Source organism: Podarcis liolepis (assembly GCF_965112155.1).
Source record: "Podarcis liolepis genome assembly, chromosome: 11".
NCBI lineage: Eukaryota > Metazoa > Chordata > Lepidosauria > Squamata > Lacertidae > Podarcis > Podarcis liolepis.
In genome coordinates this window covers 6,118,641-6,146,498 of record NC_139565.1, presented here as the reverse complement: position 1 = coordinate 6,146,498, position 27,858 = coordinate 6,118,641, and the positions used below count along the sequence as shown (strand labels likewise).

Here is a 27,858-nt window from a genome sequence, read left to right as displayed (position 1 = left end):
TAACTCTTGACTTGTCTTTAATTTTCACTTTCGGGGCAAAGCCTTTGTTTGCCTCAATATTATTTCTGTTGTTTATTTAAAAAGTAATAATAACAATAAAATGCTATAAGTATCAGTATGCAGATTAAAAAACCTGGCTTCTATATCCCCAGGGAAGGAGATCCACCTGACGAACTGCCACTGCTTGAATGATGAGTGGTTGATCAGTTTGGGGAGTCGCCACCCCCGATGTTTCACTCTTGATCATTGCCACGATGAAGCCCAGAGAATTACTGAAGTGGGGTTGAAGCTGTTCTTCCAGCACTGTGGAGAATCTCTTAAGGTAGCACTGTGCTTTTGGAGAAACGTCATTTTGTCTCTGCAATTGCCATAAAACTTTAATAATGAATAACATTTTATTATTATTAGCATTTTACTAAGAGCTTGGACTGTAGACTTCTATGTGAACTTAATTTTAAAAACCCTTAGAAATAATAACTTATACTATGTACATCAAAAGTGGGGTACCAGAGGCCCCCCAGATGTTGCTGCACTACAGCTGCCATCATCCCTGATGATTAGTCAGGCTGGCGGGGCTAATGGAAGTCCCACCACCTTTTAAAGGCATGTTTTCCCGGAGGGGCAAGAGGTCTTCCACACAGTGGTTTGCTGAAATGCTGTATGCAAGGTCTATCCACCCTCCATTAAACAGCTTGTCTGGACCTGCCTGCTGTCCCTCATGCTGTAGCTGGTGTGGCTGCAGGTTGGCGGTCACACTAACTGCAGAGTGTGACGGCATCTTACATAGTAAGGGAATACATAATATTCCCTGTTGAATATACACAGTTGCATCCTTACATTCAAGTGGCATCCTTATATTCAATAAGTAGTTACAGTTTACAAATATTTGGCAGTACGACAAAGGATATCACTCCAGGCACTTTGCATATTCCAGCATATTTGGGAGTTATGTCAGAGAGGACAAAATATTCCACAGCTCTGAAGTTTAGTTCCTGTAAAATATTTACTGGTTCAGTTTAGAAAAACAAAGCCACATTCTGCATCCTCACTTGACAAGGCAAATAATCAGAGAAAACATACTTTATGCTACATTAGATAAAGGTAAAGGGACCCCTGACCATTAGGTCCAGTCGTGGCCGACTCTGGGGTTGTGGCGCTCATCTCGCTTTATTGGCCAAAGGATCCGGCGTACAGCTTCCTGGTCATGTGGCCAGCATGACTAAGCCACTTCTGGCAAACCAGAGTAGTGCACGGAAACACTGTTTACCTTCCTGCCAGAGCAGTACCCATTTATCTACTTGGACTGTGATGTGCTTTTGAACTGCTAGGTTGGCAGGAGCTGGGACTGAGCAACGGGAGCTCACTCCATCGCGGGGATTCGAACCGCCTACCTTCTGATCAGCAAGCCCTAGGCTCTGTGGTTTAACCCACAGCACTACCCGTGTCCCTTTTTCATACAGTAGTGAATAAAATAAAGGTTTAGTTGAGCAAATCTTGATACAAGCTGAATCCAAGACCCTGTGATATCTGTGGAAATGAGCACAGAAGCAGGTGCACTGGACAGGCAATTAAAGCAGACTCGAAATTGGGAGGTGGGATTAGACAAAAGAGGAACTGCAGGAACAGGCCATCTCCTACTGAGCCTAGAAGTGGCATCCCAAAGGGAGGATAGGTGGTGTAGATTTTAAGCAAATGCATTATAATGAGATATGTGGGCTGCTTATATCTACAGATTAACAAACAATTAATATATTATTCAGTTTTTGAAAAATCAAAATGAATAATTCTGTTATTTACTGAATGAATTCAATTCTCATTTGAATACTTTAAGAGAGAAATTGAGAAAGAGAATGAAAAGGGCCCACAAGAGGGAGCTCATAATGCCATTTGATAGATAATACTGTACATAAACTCTTCATATTAATTTAGCAAAATATGTACACTCTACATACAGCTGAGTAATTCATAGAATTGAGTGATGTCCATTTTACTTACAACTTTGTGCTGTGTGGGGGTCTAGTTGTTGTTGCTGTTCTAAGAAAATAATGTGGGTTTTTAAAAAATGTATTTTTAAACCCTAAGCTATGACTTTTACAGCTTAGAACGTAGCCTACTGTACAAATGTAAGAATCACATGCTTAGCCTACTTTGTTGTGCCTTTGAATCTGGCCTCATTTTGTCTCTGACCCCCCACCCCTGATTGTAAATGAAGAAATCACTGAAAATGTAGATTCCAGAAACAGATCTTCACTCCCTGCAATATATACCACTTAAAATCATTGTTAGATGTTGCCCTGTTGTTCTGAAACCATAGATAAGAATATTAGTAATCGGGCACCTCACTTGCTTAAAAAGTGTAGCTGAGTAACAAAAGGAGTTTAATTAATTAATTAAATCTGCATGTATTTACATCTGCATTAAAACAATAGTTGGAAATAGAAACAAATTTTGGCAAAACCACCTTGATGTGTGAAAGTTTTAGCATGATCACAAGTTCCCTTCACTTACATAAGGGAGTTCAGTAACTTGTAAGGCTGCTGGCATGTCAAAACTGACATAGAGACACCTGAAGGATTATAAAAAATGAATGGCAACATTTCATAACACACTTTTTGTTTTTTATGAATGCAAAGCTCAATGTGGATATTTTCTATCATATATTTTTAAAGTTGTAGATTTTATACTGGTCGTGCCATAGATGTTTACTCGTAAATTTTAAAAGTTTTAAAGTTGACCCATTTGCAGCCACACAGATTTCCACCATTAGCACTCTGAAGTTTTATGAATATTGGTTATCTATTAAAAGTTAGAGCCTAATAGCCTTCATTAAGGAAACATTACCATTAGTTAACACTAGGGGAGAAATTTTGTTAAGTTTTCATTTAAAGGCAAATTTACTTAATTTCCAGAACAATAAACTAATCAAAACATATCCTTCAAAATTTGCAGTTATCTGAATTTGGCAGTATAGTTCTGCAGCCAAGAAAATGTGTAGAAAATGCATAAGCTATTTATATTATTTATTAGATTTGTATCCTCCCTTTCCTTACAAAAGAACCCGGGGTGGCATGTGACTAAGGTAAAGTGTGCAGACAACTGCATTTATTAGTGAAAATCACATACAAAAATTCATTTTAGAAATATTAGAAAAAATATGCTTTGCAAAAATGTGTATATTGGGATAAATTTGTGCTGATTAATTTCCATAATTATTATTTAAAAAATAATAATTGCAAACTGATAAAGAAATGTGGAGAACTGAGATTGAGAATGGGAAAATGAGAAAAACCAAAGTGGACAGATTCATCCATCCCTACTGACAGTGAAGTCACTGGATCTACAGCTGCCTGCTAAGAAATAAGCGAAGCTCCAGCTAGCGCTAGCATAAAAGCAAACCAAAGGAAACGATGTTTTACTTTTTGATTGGAAGGATCCCAGTTTTGTATTTTCTTATCCTTTTTACAATATAGTATTTTCCTGATCCGTGACATAAGAATTATTTATTGTTAACTCAAATGAGGGCAAGGAGTGTGATTGCGTGCGTCTGCAGTGGAAACATCTAAATGAACCATGACCGAAGCAGAGCAGGAGATAACAATTTGATATGCAAGCCAACAAGATTACTTTGTTTTCTGTGAAATCTGAAGAGCCATGAAAGTGCTGAATATTTGCTGCAGCTCACAGTTGAGGCTGAAATTAGTGCAGTAGGAATCTCAATAATATTCATTGACCTTGCAGACATCTCATTTATGATAAGGCCACGGTCTGAAGACACATGATCCAGCTACCTTTCAGGAACTAAGCAGGTGTAGAGCTGGTCAGTGGCGACAAACTAGGAACCCTATGTATTCTACCTTGGTAGCATTACATAAATAAATAAAGCCTGATTTCATAAAAGCTTTGCCTAGGGTCTAGTTAAAAGGAAAATGTGCTGTATAAAATATGTTGGGTTGCATCCAGTACGTCCCCATACTGATGGAAGGCACTTTGCTCCAATGAAGGCTTCCATCAGTTGGACCTGGAGGCCAGTGTTGGGTTGGGGATTTGTGTGTATGCGTGTGCCAATTTCCCCTTCACTCCCGTAGCCCAACCACATCTCTCACAAATCTGCCTCAGAGAATTGAGGCCCTTTGGAACAATGTGGGAGGTACAGTGGAGAGAAGGGGGTGAATTAAAACGGCTTGCCTCCTTGTTCTGCTGATAGAAGCCTCTGTCAGTAAGAGGACACTGAATACCACCCCCTCTTTTATTTATTTAATTCTGGCATTTCTAACCCCTAAATGAGGTTGCTTGAAAATGTTATGACAATATTTAAAAGCATATTATTATTATTATTATTATTATTATTATTATTATTATTATTATCATCAAAGAAGAAAAGTCATTTTAATGAACCCACACTTGGAATTTTCTTTTGCACATAGGAACTGAATATAAAAAGCTGCAGTGGTCCTGGATTTAGAGGGGACAAAGTTCTGCTTTGTGCAAGCACCTTTTGCCATAACCTGACAACTGTAGATATTAGCTGGACAGGAGCTACTGATTCAGGACTCATTGCCTTAGTAGCATCATCTGTAAGGTACAATTGAAAACCCAAACATTTGTTGTTCTTCATACTGTTGCGCACAACTAGGTACCATTTTGTAGAATGGATCTGTAGAAACAAGGAGATTAAGGGGTCCTCCAGACTAGGTTTTTTTGGAGGGTGTATATTGTGACATATTTTGCATTTAACAGGTGAGGATGGAACATGGAGGCTGAGAAATACATGACCAGCCATAGCAAATAATTAGTTAACTAAATGCCAGCCATAGTAAATGTTTTGTTGTTGTTGTTGTTGTTACTTGTTGTTGTTAAACTGTTGGGAGTCAGAAACCCTGTCTATCTATTTCAAGTCTTTGAGAAATCTACTAGTCTACCATTTGCCCCTGATCTATACTACCTTTCATGCTTTCAGGTGTCTTCCTATGTAGGTAGAATATCTGTGTAGAGAAATCATAACATAAGCTCAAATCTGGGCTGCATATTGCTTAATTGCTCAAATAAAAGAAGATAATTGCTGTTGCTCTCTGTTTTAGATTGCAGTGCCTTTCTACTAATGGATGCCGGATTACAGATGATGCAGTAACTGCCTTGATTGAAAAGCATGGGAAAAGGTAATTCATATACCAGCAGTAACTGCACCACAATACGAGTATTTAGTGCTTGTTTCATCACCATAGCTATATATGGTTCACAAGGTTGTGCGTTTTCTCTCTGAAAACACTGCATTTTATTTATTTGCTGTTATTGGCATAGATAAACACATAAATGGATCAGACCAAGACCTATCTAGTCCAGCATATTGTTCCTGCAGTAGCCAACCAGATGTTGATGGCTCAAAGTAGAATATGAGTGCAATGTTGTTGTTGTTTAGTCTTTTAGTCATGTCTGACTCTTCGTGACCCCATCGACCAGAGCAAGCCAGACACTCCTGTCTTCCACTGCCTCCCGCAGTTTGGTCAAACTCATGTTCATAGCTTTGAGAACACTGTCCAACCATCTCGTCCTCTGTCATCCCCTTCTCCTTGTGCCCTCCATCTTTCTCAACATCAGGGTCTTTTCCAGGGAGTCTTCTCTTCTCATGAGGGAGCCAAAGTATTGGAGCCTTCATGGATCACTGCCTTGCTGTGGTGAAGGGGCTTCAATAACTCAGAGAAGCTATGAGCTACGCCGTGCAGGGCCACCCAAGACGGACAGGTCATAGTGGAGAGTTTTGACCAAACGTGATCCACCTGGAGTAGGAACCCGCAAACCGCTCCAGTATCCCTGCCAAGAAAACTCCATGGACAAAGACAACAGGCATGAGTCCAATAGCATGCCATAATTCACAAATCGTCATCAAAGAAGCAGCTGATATTGTAGAGACATGCTTTGTTGCAGCTGGGGCAGGTGAAGGCGTCTGGTTGTGCTGATGCGGATACACTATGGTGTTTCTTCTTTCTGCACTCCTTCCTGCACTCCTTCCTCCTCTGGTCACTGCCATGGATACATGACTGGGCTGTCTGTCGTCAGGCATAAAGGCCATCTGCAGGGGATTACAACATGGCAAGGTTCGTGTTGCCAGCTTTCATGTCATGTCATCTTTGTAATGCATACTTGGTCTGCCAATTAGCCTAGTGCCTGAAGCCAGCTCCTCATAGAACACATCCTTGAGGATTCTGCCATCTTCCATTCTTTCAACATAACCAAGCCAGCAGTGGGCTTGAGAGAACACATCTTTGTTTGAAACTCTGTGCTGCCATGTGATGCCCAATTTTTTTCTGACACAGCACAGCTGAGGCATCACCCCTGACAGTTGTAAGTTGCCCAAGACTCACTTCCATAAAACAGTGTGCTCAGTATGCAAAGCCTGGTAGACCTTCATCTTGGTGTTGAGTGTTAGCATCACATTCCCTCATACCCTTTTGCTAGTTGCCCTCAGAACAATGTTGCATTGTTGAGGGCTGGTGCCTTAAATTAGCACAAACTTTCAGTTGCAAAAGTAACCGCTTTTTACATTTTGTTTTGAGCTCTTCCTTGGAAATAGTCATTTGGCCAATTCAATGCCAAATTATTAAAGCTGAAAGTATGTACAAGGTCTTGGGGTTCTGAACCTATATTTAGTAATAAAAATGAAAAGGACAGGGTTTCATTTTTTTAGAATTCACGCTAACTTCTCAGGTACAGTTTTCATTTGGTTGTGTGTTTGCCTAGAAAGTTTTAGTCAATAAATACTGTCTGTCTCAGTCTGGCTACGACTCATATACAGCAGGTGCCTGCCCAGGGCAACAAAAAGTTTAGTGGATAATGTTTTAAAATTAATTTTACCCGTGATGAATTTTATCCAAGGTGTGCTAACAAGACAAATGAAGACAATAAACTTATTAAAAGGCATGTAATATCAAGGGAAATGAATACAATGCAAAACCATTGTTAACAGATGGTAGCCACCGTCTGTCAAAGCTTTGCTTATTTCTTTCTCTTTTCAACCTCTGTTCATTTTGCCAGTTTTAAGCCAGGCAGGATCTATGTTATGGAATTACAATTTTCTTACAATCCCTTTTACTTTATGCCTCACCCTGTGCTGTCTTGGAACTTTAAAGAGATTGTGTCATAAATATTTCCCTTAGTATTAACCTCTGGCCTTCAAATCATACCTACGCCTATATTTGTCATCATATGAGTCCTATTCAGGTGTTCTTCAAAATCACGTTGGCAAAGTCACGGTGGGAGAATTCTGTTTCCAGTTACTTGGCAGTCCTGCATGTGTAATTGGGTCCATAGATTACAGGATTTATGTTATCGTCTATGGCATCCAAAAATAGAAACATTTAGTATTTGCAAGAAGGTCCAACTCCCAGCAGGTTCAGTAACAAATCAATAAGAACTAAACCCACCCTATACCGTGAAATCTGGAAGGTAAGACATGCTAAGGCTGGACTATTAGGCTATTGTATATATGTGCATAAATAAACAAATATGGGTTGTGGGCCCATCCCTCCTCCTCCACGTAATTCTAGCTTGTTTGTATTTCATTTTATCTTAGGTACATAGTAGTTTTTTCATAGTGGTTAGAAACAAAACCATCATTATACACAGTCTGTAAAGATCTGGCTGCTCCAATTATTTGTTGTATGAGATCATCCCCACATATACTTCTGCATTAGAAAAAACCAAAACCCCATTTCTTTCCATTAAGAGGCATCTTAATTTAGATGGGTCATTCTACTTAGGTGGTTCATTCTGCTTAATATGTATGAAGTATCTGAATCCAAGAGGTTCTTTTGTTGTTGAAGCCTTTGGACTTGATGTTCCAGGCTGTTTATTTGAGAGTCTGTACAGGACTGTCTGAAAATTGCTTTTTGTACTTCTCTGTCTAATCTGTATTGATTTGCTCTAATTCCTTCAATATTTTCAGAATGGTGGCTCTTTTTTCCACTTTGGATAATTTATGCTTAAAGAATTGTATTTTATTATTTCCTGTGAGTAACAGTTCCTATTTTTAAAAGCCTACTCATTGCAACTGATAGCAAAGACAACAACAAAACAAAATACGGGAGGTTTATCTTTTTAAATTAAAGAAGAAGGTATTTCAAAACTGAGGAATGGGAGCTTTCATCCCAATGCAAATAGCAGCTCTAGAAGAGTGATTTTCATCAGGACCACAGCAGGGGAGGAAAAGATTAAATGCTCCATCAATGCCTGCTACAATTTTGATAATTATAAACCCCCCAGCAGCTACTATATTCATTTTTAAAATGCACATTAAATGTAAAGATGTTTTGAATATGTTATGTCTAGTTCAAGCTGTAGCGATGGGGGACAGGACTAGCCAGGTTTTTTGCCCCAGGTAAAGCCTCCAGAGGGGTGCCATTAAGGAGCCAGTGTGGTGTAGTGGTTAAGAGCGGTAGACTCGTAATCTGGGGAACCGGGTTCGCGTCTCCGCTCCTCCACCTGCAGCTGCTGGGTGACCTTGGGCTAGTCACACTTCTTTGAGGTCTCTCAGCCCCACTCACCTCACAGAGTGTTTGTTGTGGGGGAGGAAGGGAAAGGAGAATGTTAGCCGCTTTGAGACTCCTTCAGGTAGTGATAAAGCGGGATATCAAATCCAAACTCTTCTTCTTCTTCTTCTCCCAGCCTGTGTATGTGTGTACACAGATGTGCAAGGGAGGTCTTTGACCTATGTGAAACAAAGCCTAGTTTCACCTCTGTTCAATCATTACTTTGCACAGGGCTTTCCCCTCAGCAGGAACTCACTGGAACTCAGTTCCGGCACTAAAAGAGAACAAGTTAGGCATTCATGGTGAGTTCCGGCACCTCTTTTTCTAGAAAAACAGCACTGACTTTGCCATTTAAGCCATTGTGCCAGTAGTCATAGGGTCAGGCAACCAGAACCCCAGGGCCCAATGTTAGGGAAGACACTGTTCCCTTCTAATACTGTAGCACCTGACTTCAGACCTAACATGGCACCAGCAGCTACATGAAGTGACATAGAGCCAAAACGAGTTTTCCTTGATATCTCCAGCGTCAGATTTACATGAATATAATCTGTTGAGAAGTTACTTTTGATTGTCATGGCTGTAAAATTAGAACAGAACAAGACACAAAATACCTTATTTTAAGTGGCTTAATCAGTATTGGCTCCTTGCCTTGATTGTTAAAAAGATGCTCTCATACGATGACTGATTTCAACAAGGGCTTCTTTCCCCATCATAATTTGACTGTTCTTTTTATTGCAAAATTTCAGAGCATGGCAGAGTGCGATGATTCTTCTTGCTGATGTGTTTACACATGGCAGATGCACTTTAATGATATGGAATACTCCAGCTGAGTGCAATAAAAGCATACGATGAATTTGTGTTTCAGCACAGAGTGCAAGTATGACTGCGAAGACATCTGCGATAATGCAGGGAAATATAACAGAGCCGCTTAAGACATGGCAGGAGCAACACAGCCAGGAGCTACTGATAAATAAATCAGAATGTCGCCTGCCTGATTTGCTGTTGCACATTTGTTTTTCTTATTGTTTTCCCAGAGTTTCCTTAGGTTTTCACTTTATGAAAAATATTTTTAACTTCCTTTGTGGGTACAGCCTACATGGATTTCTATCTGGTGTAAAGCTGGTTCATACTTTGGGTCCTTCCAGGAAGTTGTTTATTGTAGGATCTCCCACAAATAGATTTTTTTTTTAAAAAAGTAGCCACACAGTCCTGTTGGCATCAAAATGTCAGGCTGTATTCTCCCCCCACCCATTTAATCTGGATTTAACCTCTCTGAGGTAAATCTAATAAAAATATATTTTAAAAACCCTGCTGACAACCAATCACTTGCAATATTTCAGTTTGCAAATTAAGCCCCATCTGGAAGCGTTGTTTCAGCATATCTGAATTGCTTAACTGCACATGTTCTCACATTAATCTACCACTTTTAACAGAACCCACAGTCTGTCACCTGAGGGCCAAGCTAGACAATATGTAAAATGTGTGAATGCATTTTATGTATCTGGTTTTTAAAGTAAATAAACAGCAACTACTCAGAATTCGAACTATGATGTGTTGGGAGGGGTGGGTTAGTCCTGTGCATGTTGATTTTGGTAAAAATGGCCCCCTCCCAAAGTTGTTATTCAACCAGAGAGAGAAGCTGCCATTGGCACTTTGTAGGACGTTGAATAGGATGCAATTTTCCCCATATGCTCCATGATTTAATATATCTGTTCTGAAGTTCATGGCGCTGCACACGTAACAAATATGTCACACAAGCTATTTACTGTTAGGGAACTTAACTGTCTCAGTTCTGCCCAGCTTATACCATGCTGCCTGCCTCTAGCTTCAAATGAGATTTTCAGGGTTTTATATATAATGGTGTTTGGCAAGTCAATGAATTCTGGTGAAAATCTTCCTTGTAAAAAAATATTGTCTCTGTGTTGGTCCAGTTATTGTGATGCCTCAGCCTGGGGAAAAAGGTGCCACAGTCGTAATATTAAGGTGCAAACCTTATTGAAAATGGTGAGACTTCTAAGTAAATATGAAGCTGATATCTCTGATAATCAGTATTCTTGTTGATAAAGGTCTAAGTTAACGAAGTGTATTATAATTGGAATTTCATTATTTTTACTAATAATAAATGGAGGAAAAATATACTAAACATATAACATAAGCCTTCTATATTGTATATTTAATAGCATACGATGCCTCATACTTTTATGGCATCAAAAAAGTAATAGCTGGTGTTGCTGATCTTGGTGTGAACACAGGGTTATTCTTTTTATAGCACTTCCAATTTGTGAAATTGCACAAATGAACCTATTTAGAGAATTTGAGATACAATTTCATTAGTAGTTTTATCATCTACTTCCTTAAGCTGTTTCATATTGGAGTTGTGGAATCAATACAGTTATGATACCCACATGCATCCTTATTTTTTAAAATATATAAACATTTTGGACAAGTTTATGAAACAGTGGTGGTTTAATGATCATTGAACTGATAATATTAGAAAACCATGTTACTTTTCTCTATCGTGTCTTTTCTAGCCTTAAGAAGCTGGAAATATTTGGATGCCATGCTCTTACTGACAAATGCTTGAGATCCGTGGCTGTGAAGTGTCCAGATCTAGAGGTGCTGAACATTGGCAGAATTCACAAGATTACTGAGGAGTGCTTGGCGAAAGTCATAAGCTCTATGAAAAAGCTAACTAGTGTTAACCTTACGGGGCTCAATATGGTAAGCAGGTAGTCCCCCCCCCCCCTTGTTCCCCTGTCTTCATTTGTGTGGAATAAATTGTTATGTATGTGCTGAGTGTGGGCAAAAGAAAGACATGAATCACGGGTATTCATGAATTCAAGGCTCACATGTACAGGTTACAAGTTCTTACTGGGAATCTGAAATCCCACTTAGCACTTTTCAAAAAGTTCTAGTTTTCAGTGTTTTGAAGTTAGGTTAGAAAATGGTGATAGCAAGGTGGGCGGAGACTTCTAAACCAGAGGGTGAGTTAAAAAAACAAATGGGCCACAACAGTTTTCATTGGAATTATGCTTGTGACTATATTCAGCAGTGACTGAAATTTGCTTGTGGCAAACTGTGAATGGTTTAAATCAAAGTTTGCCACCACAAGTTGAGTTAATTCCAGCACAACGCTGATTTATTATTAAATACAGCATATTGTCCAACTGTGATATAGCATCAACCATGTTCATGCGCATGGAGTGCAAATTAGGCTAATTGCATTTAACTTGCCTGCTGACGGATGAAGTATTTCAGCATGAGGACTCCGTCTGTTGAAGAAACTACAGAGGGAAGATAGATGTGGTGGTTTATTATAATTATTACTATAATGCAAAAGTCATGTTGATATATATATATATTTCATGTTGTCTGTGATTGTGTCAGAACTGCGGAGGAGAAAAACAGCAGTGAGCTATATAAAAGTTTATTGCCATATGACTGTGCATTCTCAGTATTTGTTTTTCTAACAGCTGCTATTTTGCCATCTTATTTGAGTACGTTTTTTGAGTAGGTGGTTTTTATTTCACAGCAGAACAACTCTTGAAGCGACTCAGGAAAAGTGCCTCTTGTTTTGCATAGGACTGCGGTGGTTGATAAGACTGTCACAACTAGCATAGCCAACTGGCCAGTCTGCTGGCCTGTGACTATTACATATACATTGGTGCCTCGCAAGACGAAAAGAATCCGTTCTGTGATTCTCTTCATCTAGCGGTTTTTTCGTCTTGCGAAGCAAGCCCATTGACAGATTAGCGGATTAGCGCTATTAGCGGCTTTTAGCGGCTTATCAGCTTATCGGATCAGCTGATAAGCGGCTTAGCGGCTTAGAAAAAGGGGGGGAAGGAAAAAAACCCCGCAGGAACTCGCAAGACATTTCTGTCTTGCGAAGCAAGCCCATAGGAGATTCGTTTTGCGAAGCACCTCCAAAACGGAAAACTCTTTCGTCTAGCGAGTTTTCCGTCTTGCGAGGCATTCGTCTTGCGGGGCACCACTGTATATTGATGCATTCCTTCCTTTTCAATTGGTTGAAACTGCAATAGAGAGGCCTGCATGACAGTGGCAATAAGATTGTAGAGCTGCACTAGATGAAGAGTGTTACCCAAATTGTTGTGTTTCCTTTTTCTCTCTCCTGTTGGGCTGCAGGTGAGGAATTGTGTTGTACATTTAATTGTGAAGAAATGTCCTAAACTGGAAAGTTTGGTTCTCAATTCATGCTCCCAAGTAACTGATATAAGCCTTTTAGAAATCAGCATTGGCTTACCAGCAATCAGGTATGTTTGAAGACTAGCTATTGTAAATGCATTTGTTATTCAATGGTGCAAGCAATCTTTCAACTCTAGACTTAAAGGTCTTACAGGCCACCAGCACACCAGACTTAATCGTCTAATGAAGAACCCTTTTATAATACTTTGGGGCTCCAGACCTCTCCTGCAAAGTCCTGCCCTGGCCGCATCATTATTGTTCTCAGGTGTTTTAAATCACACTGTCATTTTTTTAACCCTTTGGGTGATGTGGTGTTCCTGCTTACAGGAGCATGGCATGATTCAGTGTTTGTGGTGGATGCCATATACGCGCAAAACGCAATCGTAAAATAAAAATATTCATTTTACAGAGAAGCATGCAATTCTGTAGTAGCCAAACAAAATACTGCACATTTGGTACCTCATGACATGACACTTGGAAATGCATGGCAATATACAATTATTAATGATTTTAAAAAGTAGTTCAGGGCATCTTAGATTCTAAATGTTAGCTTTTGAAAAGGAAATCTCATTATAGTGTTCAAGTTGGAGTGCTACTTGAGAGTGAAATCTGCACTGCAGTTATGGTTCCCAGCATTATTTAATGTCCCATGATACAATTTTAAACATATAGTGTAGCAGGGGCCTAACAAGGGAAATTTGTGAGAGAGATTGGGATGGAGCATATGATAATAAAACCCATTCTCAGTGGGGGCATTACACCATTCCTCAACTGACTTTGGTGAAAGGTGATTCCCCAATAATGGCAGTCTTTGGAAAGCCCAGAGACAGTGATTGGTGTGTGTAGAATGACTTTTAAAAGAACCATTTATCTTGCTTCTAAAACAGAATTAGTCAGTTATTTGAGTAGCATGGAATTTTGTCAGCATTATTACCACTTAATCCTTGAAAGATTGGCTTTTTCCTGGCTGACGACCAGTTGTATTCTTAGATTGCCTTGAATTTCATGAGTTCACGGTGATAAGTTTGAAGGGTGGATAAAACTGGCTTGTACTCATAGTTCATTGTTTTATTTTATTCAGTGCTCTTATTTGATAACTCATTCAATATATTTATTTGGACTGAAGACACAGCATCATAAGTATTTTATGCATCATCTCCTAACTGGTTAATTAGTTGTCCAACATACCATGTAGCAAGATAAAGTAGAAAGCTTTTCTAAAATCATTATTGATTATTTACAAGATGCTTTACAGCAGAGTGTTTCATTACAGCTTTATAATTTTACCTTGCGATATGAAATTGTTTAAATTAATACTGCAGACAAGAGAATCAAAAGCCAAGGTTGGAGATTTGCTTGTTCAATGACCACAAATGAAACAAATGTACTTTAATTTAACTTAATAATAATAATAATAATAATAATAATAATAATAATAATAATAATTTATTATTTATACCCCGCCCCTCTGGCTGGGCCTCCCCAGCCACTCTGGGCAGCTTCCAAAAGAATATTAAAATACTATAATACATCAAACATTAAAAGCTTCCCGAAACAGGGCTGCCTTCAGATGTCTTCTAAAAGCCTGGCAGTTGTTGTTCTCTTTGACATCTGGTGGGAGGGTGTTCCACAGGGAAGGCGCCACTACCGAGAAGGCCCTCTGCCTGGTTCCCTGTAACTTGGCTTCTCGCAGTGAGGGAACCGCCAGAAGGCCCTCGGTGCTGGACCTCGGTGTCCGGGTAGAACGATGGGGGTGGAGACGCTCCTTCAGATATACTGGACCAAGGCCGTTTAGGGCTTTAAAAGTCAGCACCAACACTTTGAATTGTGCTTGGAAACGTATTTTCTCTTTTTTCCCATTTCCTTTTTGCAAGAAATGAGAGTTTCGTACTATAAAAATAATTTTCAGTGTTACAAGTGGTGACACAGGAAACATGAACTTGTGGATCTCCTCTTTGGTGAAATGTGTGAGCTCTGTGCACATCTGTGCAAATTCCTGCTTCCCATCTTACCTGGGAAGTGTTAAAAGGGGAAGCTCAAGTTATTCCTCTGTAACCACTTATAAATATTGTCATGTAATGAGGTACCACACAATCGGTAAGGTGCACCCATCCCTATATGCGTACCGTATTTTTTGCTCTATAAGACTCACTTTTTCCCTTCTAAAAAGTAAGGGGAAATGTGTGTGCGTCTTATGGAGCGAATGCAGGCTGCGCAGCTATCCCAGAAGCCAGAACAGCAAGAGGGATTGCTGCTTTCATTGCGCAGTGATCCCTCTTGCTGTTCTGGCTTCTGAGATTCAGAATATATTTTTTCTTGTTTTCCTCCTCCAAAAACTAGGTGCGTCTTGTGGTCTGGTGCGTCTTATAGAGCGAAAAATACAGTACTTGCTAGTTTAGTCTGCTACGGGGTTGGATCATAAAAACCAACCATGTACTACATGGAGCTGCCGTAACTACTTTAAACACTTACCTCTGATCTACATAATCAGCTGATTGCTATATATGGATGCTGGTTTTTTCTTCTTCTTTTTTTAAATTGCTGCAGGTACCTGGATGTTAGTGGCTGTAAAGAGGTCACTGACATTGGAGTTCAAGCTTTGGCGGGGAGCTGCCAGAAGCTTTCTTTCCTTGATTTAAGTTCCACTGCAACCAGCAAAAGAGGGTAGGGTGTTTGAGGACATTTTGCAAGTGACGTGTTCAAGGAAATATGCAATAGAAATGTAATCTGACCTTCAAACAGTAGCAGCCAGTAATGGTATGGTGGAACTGCCCTCCTGACACCCATGTTTCTGCAGCCGGCCTGGGGAGTGAGGCAGGGCGGGACAGTTCAGCTCCAAAATTGTGGTTTGAACTGATGTATTTTCAGGCAAAATTTGGAGTTTCGCTATCTCCCTTTCAGGCTACATACTTTGTGCTGCTGACACAGGCTATCATATGGCTGTTGTAGAGCATAAAGACTATTTCTGATTAGTTTGTTATCTACATTTAAAAAGGAGAGTGGTTTTTGTGGTTGCTAAAGTAACCTGGTGTGCATCAGCAGCTACTAAGCTGCAGTTGTTACCAGTAGGTGCAATTTGTAATCTCCCTTTTCATCATGACTGGATTTTCACCCCCAGAAGCTGAGGATCTGTTAATTAAGATCCAGAGTGGAGAGTAGACAAAATAACCTAAGAGCTTTTCCCCGAACCCTTCAATTTGCCATTCTGATTTGCAGAGCATTAAGACTGTTTCCTAGGTAGCTATGGCAACAGCTATATAATTGTAAGTGCGTTATGTTCTTTAGATGCATTCTAGCACTGCTGGACAATCCGGGCTTCATCTGATTGGTCTGCTCTGTTTAACTTTTTGATTCCATTATTTTCAGAAATGTTTCCAGCTGCTTCTCATGTAGCTATTTTTCTTCTACGAACTAAGTGGATTTAAATGTCACAGCACTGGAACATGTCCTCCTTGCAGTTATTCAGACTGCAGCACATTCAGCTAAATTGCTGTAATAATATTGATGGACTTTCTTGATTGCATAGCCCTCCACTCCCACTGGCTGCAAGCAGATCAGTATCTTGTTAGCAACAGGCTCTGAAATACTTGAATAATATTATTTTTATTAATTTATTAAATCTCATCTGTAAATCTCAGGATACAAAACCACACAAAATGCATAATAAAAAAGAACAAAAATAAACCAATAACCCCCTCTCCCCACCCAAGCTGCATCCTTGTTAAGTATATTGAAGCTGGTGGTTAATGAATGTTTTGGACATTTCATCCAGAGATTGCCATGACACCTATGAAGGCCTTCATTGGGACCTCTAGGCTAAGGCTCTCAGACTCTAAACTGGCCCTCCTGGAAAGAAAGCTATGAGGACGTGAAATGTGCAGGTGCCCTTCTAAACAATTTCTAAGCAATTTAGGTAAAATGAGCTGGTCTGGCTGTTCCCGTCTGTCAGTGTTTTTAAGCAAATGAGTTGAGTCAGAGCTAAGTGAGTTGTTTGGATACCAGACAGTAGAAATCCCTGGGGTCATAAGAGCTTCTATTTTCTGCTCCCCATTAGTATGCTTTCCCTGCTTCCATCTTATTTTTTTAGCAGACCTTGGAATCTCCATGATTTCCCTTCCCTTTTTCCTGGCAACCAGGATGTACTTTTCCTGTGGTGGTTTTGACTGAGATCAGGTACTCCTTGGAAGTTTTTGCAAATACTAGTACACAGTCAGTAAGTATGGGTGGATGTTAAAAGAGGACTTTCCCCAAATGGCAAGTGCAAAATGTGAAAACTTTGCAACAAGACTCAGGGATATCTCCTACTGTACATGAAATGATGTCCCTGCGCTTCTTAAGAAGTCACTGTAAGTTACGGTACAATGGTATGCATTGTTTACTTCAGAAATAAATCTCCTTAGGTTTAATGGGGAATAGTCCCTTGGAAACTGGGCACAAGAGGGCAGCTGAGCTTTTGGTTTAGGATTGGCATTAGGGAAAGCAGAGCATTTGTGACTTTAACAACTGTATGTCTACAACCAGCACCAGCAGGATATAACTGACTTCCTATGCTAAACATGAGGTTCTTGAGGTGGTAGAAGCAGCAATGACTATGCTCTCTAATTCTGTGTTATACCATGCCCCCATGCCAACTATTTTGTGACTGGCACCCACAACACTCTCCCAGAATTCAAAATGTACCAACTGGTCCGTAAAGGTTGGTAACCCTGGTGTAGAAGCTAACCTCTTGTATGTAACCTTCAGAAATGAACGACAAAATAAATACTTTATGGAGAAGCATGAAACAAAGTTCAGGAAATGTGAAATGTGGCTTCTCCTACAGCAAAGCCTTTCATTGCTGATTTAAGGAGTGCAAACGCATCACATCCTGTAGAATACATATACCCCAAAAATGTCTGAATCATCTTGCAAATAAGTAGCTGGTCTTGAAAGCATGAAATAGCTTTTCACCTAGTGCTGTGTCCATCAGGAATAGGTGACCTTTGATGGTTTAGAAGGTGCTGTGTGCTTAGTCCGAGAAGTGACTTCCTAGAGCAAAATTCCTTTTCAAATCTTACTTCAAAAGCAGAACTTAACTTGTAGCTTGTGTCTTGTTTATGGGCTTCAGGGTTTGCCTGTTGGCTAGCTTCTGCTTCAGGACTTTGGAATGTGTGAAGCTGAGTTTCTGCAAGAATATCTCCCTGGATGCAGTTGTGAAATTATGCAAAAATTGCAAGAGGTGAGTGTGACTTCCTCTAATACAATCCAGGTATTGATGATTTCATTGACCTAATAGTAAAGGGATCAACAATAGGACCCTGCTGGAACTAAATTACGAGGAAAGGTTTCAGTATTTGGAGAGTAGGATGGAGTATCCTGGAGGAGGGCATGGCTTAACTGGAGCAGAAAACCATTGCACTGTTGTATTATAGGTTCCACTTGTTTGCCATAATGGCTAAACGGAGCCTCCCTGTGCAGAGGCAGAATGAATACCAGTAGTTGTGGGGTAGCAGTAGTGCTATCAGATTCATGCCCCACTGGTCGCCAGAAATTGCTGTCAGAAACAGAATGGTAGATTTGATTATCTTTTGATCCATCTTTAGCTGTCATTTTCAATGAAAATATGAGCAGGTGGTGGAGGTGTAATCCACCCCTAGGGCTTTGTGCCCCTTGATGTTCATGTAAGCAGGAACTCCATACAATTGGACTTCCCAGGCTGTGTATGGCCATATGCAGGGGCCCATTTCTTGCATTCAAAGGAATGTGAAGTTGCTGAGGGAGAGGCAAGGATCCAAAACAATGTTCAGTTTATTCAAACCTGCATTAGGAAGAATTCATGTGTGTGTGAAGATTTTAATGCCCTGTAGTTAAGATTAAAGGCAGTGAGTGTGGTGTCATATTGCATTCCAGAGCAATTTGCATTCCAGACCTTTATTGTTTGTTTTATTTTGTAGTGTGAGTAACCTTAGTCTCCTTTGAGGTAAATGAATGGTGAAACCTCCATTAAACATTTCCTCATTTAACAAATTCTTTAGAGATACCGTAATGCTATCCTGCCTTTTTATTTTTCACTTGTTGCTGTTGTTTGGCTATTTGCTGGCTGGCTGGGGATCAGGACAATGTAGGTGGTTTTGATATTATTCAGTTGAAGAAATACCTCTTACTTTTTGCAGTGCTTCAAGTAAGTTTGTATTACCAGCAGAAGAAGAGCTGTTAGTACAGAAGGAGACCTGGCAACAAGAATCAAGAATGACAATCAAATTTTAGTTTTCTTGTGGATAGAGTTTGACATCTCTCAAGGTGATAGCTTGAGAATTCCAAAAGGTGCTGGCAGTCTTCAAGCAGGAATAGTTCAGGCTCCTGTCACTGGATTTGCAAGGAGTTAGCACATTTGTTTCTCCAAAGATAGTGGGCTCGCTCTGTGAAGTAGGAAGCACCTTTTAAACATTTACCGTATTTTTTGCACCATAACACTCACTTTTTTCCTCCTAGAAAGTAAGGGGAAATGTCTGTGCGTGTTATGGAGCGAATGCCTACGGATGGCGGGGGGATCTGCTGCAGCAGTGAGCAGAGGATCCATGGTTCCCCTTCCTTCCCTCCTCCGTGGCTTGCTTTGAAACAAAGCGGGAGAAAAGCCGCTGAATGGGGAGGAGAGAGGGATAGAGAGCCTGCTTACTTTAAAGGAGCAAAGCGGGAGAGGAGAGGAACCCCTTACACGGGTCACCCCAAATTCACCAGCAGATCACATAGCATGTCCATGGCTACAGCTTGCACCAAAAAAATCACGCACCCACTGTTGCCTGGGGCCGCAGTGGTGCAAAAACGTGGTTACAAAGCATGGATCCACATGGATCCTCAGGATTTTTGCATTGGGCTACCCCAAACTCACCGTCAGATCACATGTCTGTGGCCACAGCATGAACCACAAAAATCATACATCCACTGTTTCGTTTAGAATATTTTTTTTCTTGTTTTCCTCCTCTAAAAACTACATGCGTGTTATGGTCGGGTGCGTGTTATAGAGCGAAAAATACGTTATGTTGTATGGGAAAAAAGAGAGCCTGCCTCCTCCCCTCTGCTTCCCTTTAGTTTTCTCTTTCCAAATTCATAACTGCCAAACTGGCTTCAAACTGTGTCTCTGCTGTCTCTCCCAGCTCTTGTCAGTTATTACCCAGTGAAGGCAGAATCCTAGTCCATCAGGAAAATATGCCCAGCTGTTAAGAACATAGAATGCTGCCTTATATCAAATCAGATCGTGCTCTCTAGATGTTTTGGGCACAACCTCCATCAGCTCCAGCCAGTGTAGCCAGTGATCAGGGCATAGCTGTCAACTGTCCCTTATTTGGTGGAAACTCCCTTATCCTAGCACCGTGTCCCACTGCTGTCCCTTATTGATGATGTCCCTTAAATTTCCTGAGTTTCATGCTCACCCGGCTCGGGAGGGAAGCAGTGGCTCGGGGTCCTCTGCCGCGAGAGAGCGCGCACGCACGAGCTGCCACGTCTCAATCTCTTCCTTTTCCCCCTCAGGGGCGTGTCATGAGGAGACAGGTGGTGGCGGGTGGGCAGGCAGCCCCTCTCTTGCGAGACTTCCGCTGCGCTGCCAAGGGAAGCCGGAGGCGGCAGCTGAGGAGGTGGCCTGAGGGAGGAGGAAGAGGAGGGGATGGGGAGGGACGCATAAGGGCAGCACGTCAGCGGCCTCTGTGGCACCGCAACTAACTCATGCCGGGCTCGCGGGCGAGAGTCTCTCTCCCTCGCCCCCCCTTGGGCGGGGAGGGGCCGATGGAACTCCTCACGCCAGGACGACGGCAGCCCCGACGTGCTGCTTAGCATACCCTCCAACCAGTGCAACATCTTAGTGTAGTGATTTCCCCCTCTGCATCCCTTTCATAACTCTATTTTTTATAAATCATTTGTCCATCCATAGTTCAAATTTTTAGTACAAGTTTTCTGTCAATCCTACCAATGTATGTAACTCTTTACAATAGCTTTTCAACTAAATTATAAACTTTCCCCATTCTTTATTAAAGAGGTCCTCTTCCTGGTTTCTAATTCTGCCTGTAAGCTTTGCCATCTCGACGTCGTACATCAGTTTTGTTTGCCACTCTTCTTTGGTTGGAGTTGTAGACCCTTAGGATCAGGTAGTCCAACCCCTGCAAAACACAGTCAGTCGCAGCAAAAGCAGCCTGGCTCCATCAGTGCCGGATTTCTGTATAAGCTAAGCCAAAATCCCTTATTTTGGCTGCTGGTCCCTTATTTTCAAATCTGTAAGTTGACGGCTATGGATCAGGGATGATGGGTGTTGTAGTACAAAGCATCTAGAGGGCATCAGGTTGGAGAAAGGACATGTACACTGACCGGCCGCAGTTTTTCATGGGTCTTTTTCAGCTATACCTAGAGATGCTGAGGATTGAACCTGGACCTTTGGCATGAAAAGCCTGTGGTCTACTCATTCTGTCACCACCCCAACTAAAATAACCCCATTAACAAATGATAAAACTCTATAAACTCCCAGAAAGTCAACAGCTACTTGGTAGAGGCTTCAGTGGCGCACGTAACACACGTTCATCCTACTATCTGCAGAGCATCTTACAGGAAAGGCCCTCTGGCGTTTTTTAAAAGGAAGCGACATATTTTCAGGAACTTATTCTGTGGCTGCCAGATGACTAGTAAAATAAATTAATGAACTATCTACAAATGTTGTTTTTTCTCCCCAGACTGAAGATACTTCATTTATATGGTTGCCACTTTGTGCCTGATCTGGACTCCATTAAAAGAATCAATAAAAACGTTGAAGTGCTGCATGACCTGACAGCTACTAAATTGTCATCTGAATGAGGAACTTCACAAAAAACAATTTTGATTCAGCAAAGAGATATTACATTAGTTTTTCCTGCTCAGAGTTTTATTAAGAAGACTTGTACAAATTTATACTTGGGCAAGGTATAGAATCTACCTCTAATTTAGCTTTAATCCAGATACTATCTCTGCTGCTACTGTATCTTCAATATCTGTGAAATAAGAGAAATATGTCTACTTTGCACAAGGCTGTTGCAAGAGATACAGTTTAACATAATTTGAAAAAGTACAATAAACAATAAGCATAAATTGTGCTTAAAGTGTTTAACTTAATTCATATTTTATTCTTTGTTTAAAAGTATGTGTAGAAGAAGTATGAGGAATGGAAAAGCTATCTAGACACATATGAGCCTGCCACATACTACAGAGGTCCTAAAAAAGGTAAAGGGACCCCTGACCATTAGGTCCAATCGTGGCCGACTCTGGGGTTGCGACACTCATCTCGCTTTATTGGCCGAGGGAGCCGGCGTACAGCTTCCGGGTCATGTGGCAAACGAGAGCAGCACATGGAAACACCGTTTACCTTCTCGCCAGAGCGGTACCTATTTATCTACTTGCACTTTCTTCCAAACCGACATTTGGCTTCAACAAAGGAAAAGGCTTTCTCTGTTGATGCACTCAGATTAATATAATATAATATAATATAATATAATATAATATAATATAAATATTTACACCCCCCACACACTCAACTTACTCTGGTTAATTTTTTAAAAAATAAATAAATAATGATTTTCACGTTAGCGGCATTTCTTTCTGTGCAAAGAAAAGTGTGATAGAACTATTTTACATAAAGAAATAGTACATAAATAAATACATAAACGGGACAATCCAGTTACAAAGGTAAAACTCAGCTAGGGAGCTGAAGCGGATCTACGTACTTTTTTGTATGTGCTTAAGATGTGTGCAGGAAAACATGGTGAATATAGCCAAACACACATATTTTTGAATTGTGAATCACAAGTAGTGGACCACATTTAAGTCCTGATGATTGCAATGAGTGAGGCAAGAGAGGATAAAATAAGAACTTTAATATATATGTTAAGAGTTATTTATTTATTTATTTATCTATCGACTTTTTCTGGATTGGGCTTACTGATCATAATTTCCAACCTCACAAAACTGGTGCTAGAATCATCCTGTTCTAATGTTGAGCACTGGGGTGCCTAAATATAGTAAATATGGAGTAAAAATGGCAATGAGTCCACAGGAAGTGCGCTAATGGTTACATGTCTTATTTGACACCACAAAATTGGTGCCATTATTGCCTACATGAAACACTCTGAGAAATTTCTGAAAGCTTTATTATACTTTTAGGCAGTGCTTTTTTTCTTTAAAAAATGTTTAGGGGTACTCTCATTTTGACTCACGGAAATCCCCATTTTATAGTTCAAATTGGGAAAAATAAATACAGTAAATGGACAAAAGTACAAAGATTCACAAAATGTTTAGGGGTATGCGTCCCCCCCAGAAAAAGCACTGCTTTTAGGTTCTAAAGCTAGTTGAGTTTTGAAATGGAATTTTATTTTACAGTGAAATAGGATAGAAAAACGTCTTACCTCAATGAATGGTTGCTTTGATATCTATGTTCTAAGTAATTAAGCTGCTCCTTTCCCCTTATGGGGTACCCAAGAGCCCATATAGAGTCCTTTTGTAGGTTCTCTATCGGTAGGAGAAAATAACAGAGACCAACCAGAGAATATTGAGAAGCAAAGCAGCTAGTAAGTCTGATCTTTATTAACTGTTGCAGCAGGGTGCTCCCCCACACACAGGAGAGAGGAGGACCCAGAACAAAGGTGTGCCTGCCCTTATATAGACATTTTAAATTGCCCACCCTGTAGTCCAAGACCACCCCCCGAAACATCATACATACATCACAGAAGGGGTGTAGCCCAAGACCACCCCCCAGATACACCATATCTACATCACCGAAAAGGCAGTCTACAACAGAAATCTGAGTGCATTGTTTTTACCCTGTCTGACAGATTACCTGTTAATGGTCACTTGACTGGATTACCTGAAGAGTCTGGCCATTATTTTTAATGATAATACTTAATTCCTGAGCCAGGTCACAGGCTCACCTTATTTACACCTTAAATGTGCCCTTAAGGCAGGATTTGTGAGGACAGAGACAATGGGTAGGTTTCTACATTTCCTTCGACCTTGTAGAGAAATATTTGAGGTGACTGAAAGAGTCAAAATGGCTTTAGGACTTTTCCTATGGGTTTCAGAAGGGACGCGGGTGGCGCGGTCCCTGCTCCTGCCAACCCAGCAGTTTGAAAGCACATCAAAGTGCAAGTAGTTAAATAGGTACCACTCCAGCAGGAAGGTAAACGGCGTTTCCGTGTGCTGCTCTGGTTTGCCAGAAGCGGCTTAGTCATGCTGGCCACATGACCCGGAAGCTGTGCACCGGCTCCCTCGGCCAATAAAGCGAGATGAGCGCTGCAACCCCAAAGCCAGTCACGACTGGACCTAATGGTCAGGGGTCCTTTTACCTTATGGGTTTCAGACATGTGGTTTATATATGTGTTTGCTTGGTACATTTATGAACATACATTATATATTTATAAGACCTAAAAATTCTTATAACATCTACCTACCAGAATTACTCAGTCATTGAATTCAAAGAGGGCACTATGTAGACTAGAGACCAAATCTGACACATTTTTAACATTTAATTTAAATTGGGGTTGCATTCAAACTGCTATCTCTTGTCCTCCCCCCTCCCCACAAATGTATAAGACATATCAGAATAAAGCTTTGTTTTCTCTTTTTATGTTGAGAGCTGCGTCTCCCAACGCCCACTCTTACTGCTCATAAAAATAAATCATCTTTTGTTGGGTGGTTTTTCTGCCAGTTGCTTGAATAGGCTGGGTGGTGCCAAGCCTTCATAGGTGGAAATTGGCAGCCTGAATAAATACAACCAGTGCCATCCATTTTATAGGCTACAGTCCTGTGACAGTGCTCAATGACGTCATATTTGATCTTAAGAAGAGAGCCAAGGGAAAGGGACAGAATGGTTGGGACAGAATGTATTCAACCTGTTTGGCCTGTTTCAGCCCATTCCTGAAACTTGGTTTGAGTGTGCCAAAAGATGTGTCACCAGGGGGCGTCTTACCCATAGAGGCTAGTGGCACGGGGCGCCAGGCCGCCAAGTTCTGGAGGGTGCCAGGGAAGAGGCGGAAGCTGAACCCGGCACCTCCTGGCATCAGCTCGCTGCCCTCGCCCTCGCCCACCTCCACCTCCACCATGCCGCGCTGAAGCAGCGCCACGCCCAGAGCCTCTCTGCCGTGGCCACCGTGGCACAAAGCGGCCAGCTGAGCCGGAAGGCGCCGCGTCTAGCCTCCGCCTCTTCCCTGCCAGAGGAGCTGCCCTCCAGCTGCTGCCCACCTCTTCCAGCCCCGCCAGCAGTGCTGTCCTCCCTAAAAAAATCTGGAAAATGGGGGGGGGGGGGGCCGCCGGAGGGAGCTTTGCACAAGGGCGCCAGATATGCTTAAGACTGCCCTGTATGTCACTACACCACCTCACATTTTGCACATGCAGTATGTTGGTCTGGGTGGTTGGGGGACTGTTCATCTAGTTATTGAACACACCTCCCCATGTCTCTCGAGTTCCATTTTTGAATCCAAGACTCACTCTTAGAGCTGTCCTCACCAGCCCATCCAGTGTTGATGTAAGTCTGCGGGTTTAAGACCTTTATTTTGCCTGTTCCTTGAAGCAAAAAAATCACAATTGTTCTATAGGTGAATAGAAACCAAAATCACAGGGAGCAGCAGCATTATGTGAAGATAATAGTCAATTATGAATCTATTTTGATTAAGGACTCATATTCCAGAAAATATATTGGCACACTTTCTGTTTCAACAGGCAGCTGGTCTGTTTCTGTCCTTGTAATATATGCAGGCAATACAATCTAAGTGATATCTGTTAACTGTAGTTAGAGCAAAGAAACCTGCTCAGCAAGTGAGCCTTTTCTTAGCGAATCCCAACCTCGCAAAACCAGTGTTGCAACTCTATGCCACTTCCTTTCTCTGGTTCTCAGGTGATTTATTTTGAGCACACTGTTCTGCAAGCAGAAAGGTCAGTGTGTTTAATGTTTAGAAGCCACACACTTGTAAAGTCTGGACTTGTTACTCTTTGAAAGGACCCCATATAGTAAGGAAAAGGGATTGTGTTCCTTTCAGTTTTCCCCTTAAATTCAGCAATAATCCATACAAGATCAGAGTTTAGTGGCACAACACATGGAAAGGTCTACTAGGTCCTTTTGACCAAGTTTTTGACCAATGCAACTAAAAGATTTCAAGACTACAGGAGCACAGGGAAATACCGTATTTTTTGCACCACAACACTCACTTTTTTCCTCCTAGAAAGTAAGGGGAAATGTCTGTGCGTGTTATGGAGCAAATGCCTGTGGGTGGCGGGGGGGGGGGATCTGCTGCAGTCGTGAGCAGAGGATCCATGGTTCCCCTTCCTTCCCTCCTCCGTGGTTATTCGTTTAGAATAATTTTTTTTCTTGTTTTCCTCCTCTAAAAACTACGTGCGCGTTATGGCCTGGTGCGTGTTATAGAGCGAAAAATACGGTATATATGAGAACTTACAAACTGTGGCTAGTTAGACCAATGGTCAGCCACAGAATTAAAAGGCAGCTCCTTGAGCATTTTGCTTGTAGCCTTCCATGCGTTTTTGGCCCCCAGGATGCACACACTCCATTTTAAAACACATGACTTCCCCCAAAGACTCCTGGGAACTGTAGTTTGTTAAGGGTGCTGGGAACTGTAGCTCTGGAGGGGGTAAATTACAGTGCCCTGGATTCTTTGGGGAAGTCATGTGCTTTAAATGTATGGTGTACGCAGAAACTCCCAGCAGTGGCACTCAGTCAGGAATTATGGGAGTTGTAGTCCAGTAGCAGCAGCACGACCACATGTCCTTTTTTTTATATATAAGAAGGTAATTCTATTTCACATAAACCTATTTAGATAGACTCTCCACATACATATCTATAAGGAAACTGTCTCTTAACAAATACAAAATGCAAGTGAGATAAGGGAGGAAAAAGAATGTCTCCATGGAAAAGATGCCTCATGGTGAAAATTCCATGCAATTTTAACACACTCCCAGTATGTTTAATGGGACTTAGTTCTGAGTAAGTGGTTTTAAGTAGAAGAAGCCTGAGGAGGCTGCAGTTCTATGTATTTGGGTTTGAGCAAGCCACACTTGCAATATAATCCTAAATGTGTTTACTCAGAAGTAAGTTCAACTTGTTTAGGATTGCTGCAAACAAAAATATGTCTGCTGCCTTAGCTAAGCAACTGAAATAATTTACAGCACAACCCTATGGGAGTTTATTTGGAAGCGAGTCTCATATGCAGTTGGACTTACTCCTGGGTAAGTGAGCGCAGAACGGCAGCCTCGGGGATGCGAGAGAAATAACGCCCATTGTGTATTTGCGCCATTGAAGGGGTTTTCCACGGGCGGCTTTATAGGAAGCAGTGAACAGGTTAGTGATTTTTGGCTAAGATAAAGAGATTTTCAAAGCAACCATCTCTATATAGGCAGAAAAACCTCCCTGGGCAAGAAAAGTTTCGGATAGAATCCTTCTAAATTAAGCTGGAGTGTTATAAGACCATTGCTCAGCGATAAAGCTCAAGGTCCCACGTTTAACTCCTGGTACTTTCAGCTAAGAACATGCAGGGGTAGGCAACCTAAGGCCTGGGGGCCAGATCCGGCCCAATTACCTTCTAAATCTGGCCTGCAGACGGTCCGGGAATCAGCGTGTTTTTGCATGAGTAGAATGTGTGTTTTTATTTAAAATGCATCTCTGGGTTATTTGTGGGGCCTGCCTGGTGTTTTTACATGAGTAAAACCTGTCCTTTTATTTCAAATGCATCTCTGGGTTATTTGTGGGGCATAGGAATTCGTTCATTTTCCCCCCTCCAAAATATAGTCCGGCCCCCTACAAGGTCTTAGGGGCAGTGGACCGGCCCCCTGCAGAAAAAGTTTCCTGACCCCTGGCTAAGAGGAACGAGGTAGCGGTGCTTTAAGAGACCAACCGTGGTTGTGCTATTAGGCGGGCTACTTCTTATATTCCCTACGGACTACATCTATGGCCACGGGCTGGGGGCCGCAGGCTGCCTAGTCCGGATTAAGCGGTTTCAGCAAACCCTGAAATCCACGCCTTGGCGTCTAGTCCCCGACGTGTGCTCTGCACCCTTGGCTAATCCTAAAATCGAGAGGAAAAGAAAGAGAGAGAGTCGGAGGCGTGCGCTCCGACGGAAGAGCCTCGGGCGCGCCGCTCCCT

At 41.4% G+C, this 27,858-nt stretch overlaps 1 protein-coding gene across 2 annotated transcripts in view; it reads left to right on the top strand.

Annotated features, from left to right (window-relative positions):
* The window catches only part of LOC310688404 (uncharacterized protein), a 41,292-nt gene extending 19,471 nt beyond the window's left edge, over positions 1 to 21,821 (top strand). The window contains exons 8-15 of one of the 2 annotated variants that reach the window (XM_083464803.1): positions 153 to 322; positions 4,425 to 4,579; positions 5,079 to 5,156; positions 11,054 to 11,243; positions 12,666 to 12,793; positions 15,273 to 15,389; positions 17,833 to 17,943; positions 21,419 to 21,821. In XM_083464803.1, coding sequence (XP_083320929.1) covers positions 153 to 322; positions 4,425 to 4,579; positions 5,079 to 5,156; positions 11,054 to 11,243; positions 12,666 to 12,793; positions 15,273 to 15,389; positions 17,833 to 17,943; positions 21,419 to 21,539 — 1,070 coding nt within the window. In that variant the 3' untranslated portion in view covers positions 21,540 to 21,821. Of the gene's footprint in view, positions 1 to 152; positions 323 to 4,424; positions 4,580 to 5,078; positions 5,157 to 11,053; positions 11,244 to 12,665; positions 12,794 to 15,272; positions 15,390 to 17,832; positions 17,944 to 18,877; positions 19,150 to 21,418 lie in introns of those variants that run through there. The other variant, XM_083464804.1, reaches the window with a different exon arrangement.
* Positions 21,822 to 27,858: the final 6,037 nt, after the last annotated feature.